Source organism: Sminthopsis crassicaudata, chromosome 3 (genome assembly GCF_048593235.1).
Source record: "Sminthopsis crassicaudata isolate SCR6 chromosome 3, ASM4859323v1, whole genome shotgun sequence".
Lineage (NCBI taxonomy): Eukaryota > Metazoa > Chordata > Mammalia > Dasyuromorphia > Dasyuridae > Sminthopsis > Sminthopsis crassicaudata.
Genome location: NC_133619.1, coordinates 607,163,681 through 607,168,687, shown reverse-complemented (window position 1 = coordinate 607,168,687; position 5,007 = coordinate 607,163,681). Strand labels below are relative to the sequence as shown.

The 5,007-nt window shown below is 42.8% G+C and overlaps 1 protein-coding gene across 1 annotated transcript in view; it reads right to left on the bottom strand.

Annotated features, from left to right (window-relative positions):
* Nucleotides 1-1,470: 1,470 nt before the first annotated feature.
* Nucleotides 1,471-5,007, bottom strand: part of IL22RA1 (interleukin 22 receptor subunit alpha 1) — a 24,124-nt gene continuing 20,587 nt past the window's right edge. The window contains exon 7 of the mRNA XM_074305848.1: nucleotides 1,471-3,672. Within this exon, the coding sequence (XP_074161949.1) occupies nucleotides 2,782-3,672 (891 nt within the window). The 3' untranslated portion in view covers nucleotides 1,471-2,781. The remainder of the gene's footprint in view (nucleotides 3,673-5,007) is intronic.

Below are 5,007 nucleotides of genomic sequence, written 5' to 3'. Positions count from 1 at the left end.
TTTTCATACTTAACTCCTTCATTATTTCCCTTCTTTGCATCTCCATGCTTGATTGAGAGGAGTAGGAAAAAGCAAAGAGTAAGAAGCCTGAATTTTAACTTCCTTTCTGGACCTTACTTTCTTCCTCTGTGAGATGAAGGGTGTAAACTAAAATTGGACTTTTGCAAGTCTTCCCCCAACTTAGTTCCAGATCCCAAGCCACAGAATTATCCTTGACTCCTCCTATCAAAGTCTCTTCCATCATTAAAATATTTTAATTCTATAATTCTAGTCCCAGCTCTGGCATTCATCTTAATAGCTATTAGCATTTGTATAGTGCTTTAAGATCTGCAAAGTGTTTTACATATATTATCTCATTTAATCTTTACAATAACCCTATAAAACAGGTACTGTTATTGTCCCTTTTATTGTTGTTGAATTGTTTCAATCATGTCCAACTTTTCATGACTCTATTTGGGGTTTTCTTGATAAAGATACTGGAGTGTTTTGTCATTTCCTTCTCCAGCTCATTTTAAGGATAAGGAAATTGAGACAAAGTTAGGTGACTCAGCCAAAATCACACAGTTGTAAAACCTGATACTAGATTTGAATTCGGAAAGATAAGTGTTTCTGACTCAGATCATACTCTAGCTTTTCTCAATCAGGATAAAGCATTCTGACAAAAGAACCTAAATTTTTTTTTGCAAGGATTTATTAGGAACCTACAAAAAAATCTGGTATTGTTATAAATGCTAGAGATACTAAGAATAAAAAAACAAACCTGCCCTCAAGAAGTTTACATTCTACTGGGGGTAGGGTACAAATTCAACATATACTTAAATAAGTATAAAATATATAGGGAGTGATATAAATTAATTTTAAGAGAATATCATTAACAAGTAGAAGAAATCATCAGATTTAAGACTAGAAGGAACCTCTTCCAGTCTAATATCTTCATTTTATGGGTGACTTGCCCTATTCAGGATGCAGGAAGGAAGAGGGAAAGAAAGAGTAATGATACTCCAGGATTGTGAATTAAAATGATTGGAAAGATTATTGTTGTTTAGTTATTTTCAACTATGTCCAATTCTTCTTGACCCATTTGAGGTTTTCTTGGCAGAGATACTAGACTGGTTGGCCATTTCCTTCTCCAGCTCATTTTACAGATAAGGAAACCAAGACAAAAAAGGGTTACAAAGTGACTTACTTGCATAGAGTTACACAGCTAGTGTCTGAAGCTAGATTTGAATTCAGATCTTCCTGAATTTAGTCCTAGTACTCTATCCACTGGGCCACCTAGCTGCCCCCAAAGAATGGGAATAAAATTTGGGAAATTTGGAGGGGTTAACAATGTTGGGAAAGGCAATTTCTGTTTTGAACATGTCTGTTGTGAGACATCCGTGGAATGGATACCTAGGTGGAGATGTCTAGGAGGCAGTTGGGATTGTAGCCTGGATTTCAGAAGAGAAAATGAGAATCATTTGCATAAAGATGAAAACTGGACCCATGATGGAATCACCAAACCGATAAGCATTTAAGTGCCTACTATGTGCCAGACAGTGCTAGGCACTAGGAATAGAGAATGCAACAGTCCTTGCTCTCAGAAAGCTTACACCGGGGACTGTGAGTGGGGAGAAGACATGTACACATATAAATCTGGGCAAAATATAAAGAAAGTAAATACAAGATAATTTTTGCTTAAAATGTATCTAGTATTGAGAATGGTCTCTAACTTTTGCAGAGAGATTTAGAAGGGTGAGGACTGGAATTAGCAAATAAGAGAAATGTGGTAATTTTAGAGAGTGGGCACAATGAACAGATGGATTGGAGGCAAGAAGCTAAATTGCAAGTGACTGAGAAGTGTTTGTAAGAAAAGGCTGTAGAGGAAATGAATGCAGACAGAATGAGTATATTTGCAGCAGCCAGGAAGGAGGAAGTGATTGTCAATGAGAGAGAGGCCATGATAGCAGAATCAAAATTGTCCTAGAGATGGGGCTGCTAAGGTCATTGAAATGGGAAAACTGGGGCTTAGTGGCTTAGAAGTGGGGTCCATCTTCTTTAGGAAATAGGGTCTTATTAACTTCTTCCCTAAACACCTTTCTCCTCAGGGTCTTCTCCTATAAAGGGAATGAAGTTCCCCAAGTCAGGGCTGTCTGTCTCCTCAAACTAGGGCCCATGGGAGAAAGTGTCTCCTTCTTTCAGGCTGGGGACCCCCCTGAGGGCAAATTCTGTCTCTGATAGAGAGCTCCCTGATAACAAGAGCTTCATCTCTTTCTTCAGAGGGCTTTTTGAAGGCAGTGGAATATTGCCTTCCTAAGAAGGGAGATCCGTGAGAGGCTCCCTGAAAGCGGGCACTGTGTCTCTCTCCTCAGACAGGGAGCTTCTGGGAGGACCTGTCTCCTTCCTCAGACTGGAGGCTCCCTGCAGGCAGGGACTGTCTCACCTTTCAGATGGGGGATCCCCATAAGCAGGGGCTGTCTCCCCTTTCAGACTGAGGGTAATGACTATGTTCCTCTGTTTCAGACCAAGGGCTTCCCAAAAATAGATGGGGATAGTCTCTAAAACAGGACTATCTTCCCTCCCAGGACTGCAATTCTGGGAGGGCAGAAATAGTATTTTCTTTTTCTGACTGCAGGCTCCTTGAGGACAGAAACTATGTTTACCCAAATATAAACAGGGAGGGCCGTGATTCCTAGGACCTCTAGAAAAGGCTGGTCAGCTTGAGGCTCTGTCTGAACTCAATAGGGGCGTACGGCAGTGACTGCCTAAACATGAGGAGGGGGCTGGTCCCCATACTTTCCTTCAAGGTTCCCACTGTACTGTGAGGTCCAAGTCTCTGAAGAGCAAATCAAGCTCTGTAGATCGTGCTAGGCAGTCCTCCTCAGGTCCTGGAGAAGGAAGTTCATCCTTGGGACACACTACAGAATCTAGCAGGCCCCAGGCTCCCTGAATCTGCTCCCTGGGCTGAAATCGGAGGGAAAGCTTGGGAGAAGGGAAGGAAAAGGTTTGGTCTTCCACCTGGACTGAGGAAAGTAAAGAGGTTTGATTGCTTAAGTATCCTGAAGCTACTGACTCCAGTGAACCATTTGGGTGAACCAGGGGCAAAGCTGGGCTGGATGGCTGTTCTCTCTGCAGTCCTAGGGGCTGATGGAAGAACTCTTTTCCTCTGGAAATCTTCTGGAGTTCCTTGGACTGGGAATTTAGCAACAAAGGTCCATCTGAAATCTGCTTGGGCTGAGGTTGGCCTGTGGTTCCACCGAAGCATCTGAGGTTCAAATCCTGCTGTGGAGACATTTCTCCTCCTGAGTCTTCCACGCAGGCTCCATAAGATGGGGGCCATGGATAAGGAACAGCCTGAGGGGCATAGTTTGGGGGCTCTATGTCAGGAGTCACTTGGGGGGCATAAGAAGGGGGTCCCACCTCTGGGATTGACTGGGGGGCATAGGAAGGTAGGGAAAGTGCTTGGTGAGCCAGGAGAACAGGGATCGGTATCTCGCTCTGTCCAAGGTAGGTGATCTCAGGCAGGCCAGGTGGCAGTGGAACTCCTAGGTTCTCCCTGGTCCCAGGTACCTTCACCTGGGAGTATTGGGTCGGGGGAACCAGGCTCCCAGAACTGCTGAAGTCAATGGCTGGGATCAAGATGTGTTCTTGGATGAACCTCAGTGGCTGAAAGGTCAGCACTCTCTGGATATCCTGCAGGGAAACAAGAACATCAGGACAAAGTTAGTGGACTGGGCCATCAATTCTACAAAAGGATATGGTCTAGACTTTGGGGTTCTCCAGGGATGCATCTTAGGGACAGAGATTAAAGCTGGAAGCTGGAAGGGAAGCCCAACCCTACCCTCATGTTACAGAGGAGGAAACTAAGGCTTGAGGAGATGAAGGGACTTGCCTAGGCTCACACAGATTATGAGTAGGAGAGGGAGCATTTAAGCCCAGGTCTTCCTGATGCCAGATCCAGTGTTTTATCCACTCCATCACACTGATTCTGATCCAGGTGCCCAGTGTTGACCTGCTCTTGGGCTCATCCACAGCTCCTTGAGGCGTGCTGGGATACATTGGGTGGAGAGGGAGGGAACTGACCTGAAGTTGGGAGATTTTCAAGATATGTCACAGCTCTTCAGGGTCTCTCTCTAATTTCTCCCTCCCTTTCCCCTCCTCCCCAAGATGATAATAATGATGGTAAGAGTTAATATTCTTCTAGTATTTTAACTATCAGAACCCACTTTACAGAAATGACTTAATTCACTTATTCAATATTAAGCCCGTATTAGGTCTCAAGCACTTTCCTAAGTGTTGGAGATACCAATCAGAAAGCATGATGGCCCCTGTCCTCAAAAGATTTACATTTTAATAAGATAAAGTAAGACAAACCTCAAGAAGGCCATGCTGCTTCTGAGATAATGTAGGAAAGTACTTGTAGACCTCCAAGCTTTATGTAGAGGTCCAGACTGCTGCTTAATACTGGTCATTACCAATTATTCTTTTGAAATTTTTTTTGAAATCAAGGAAAGGGAAATAATTTTCCCGCCGTGACATTCTCTCCCTCTTAATTTTAGTCTTCATCACCTCTCATCAGCATCACTTCAGTAGTCTCCCTTCGGTACCCCTCCTCCTTCTCTATGAAGCCAAACTTCATAATCTGTCAAATTGATCCTCCCAAAACTATCGGAGCATTTCAGCCTTTAACTCAAAATTTTTCTCATTGCAGCTACAGTAAAATGCAAACTTTTCAACTTATGACTAAAAACTTTCCACAATCTGACTCCCATTTACCTTCCTAATCAAATCTTATAAATTTCTTTCCCATATCTTTATTCTAGTCAAACTAGTCGTTCACTGTTAGTAATAATGATGGTAATAATAATAACTAGAATAGATAATATTTTAAGGTTTGTGGAGCATTTCACAAGTATTGTTTCATTTGATCCTCACAGCAACACGGGCAAATAAATCCTATTCTTATTCCTTTTTTACAGAGGAGGAAACTAAGCCTTCTTGCCTAGGACCACCTATCCAGAAAGTGTC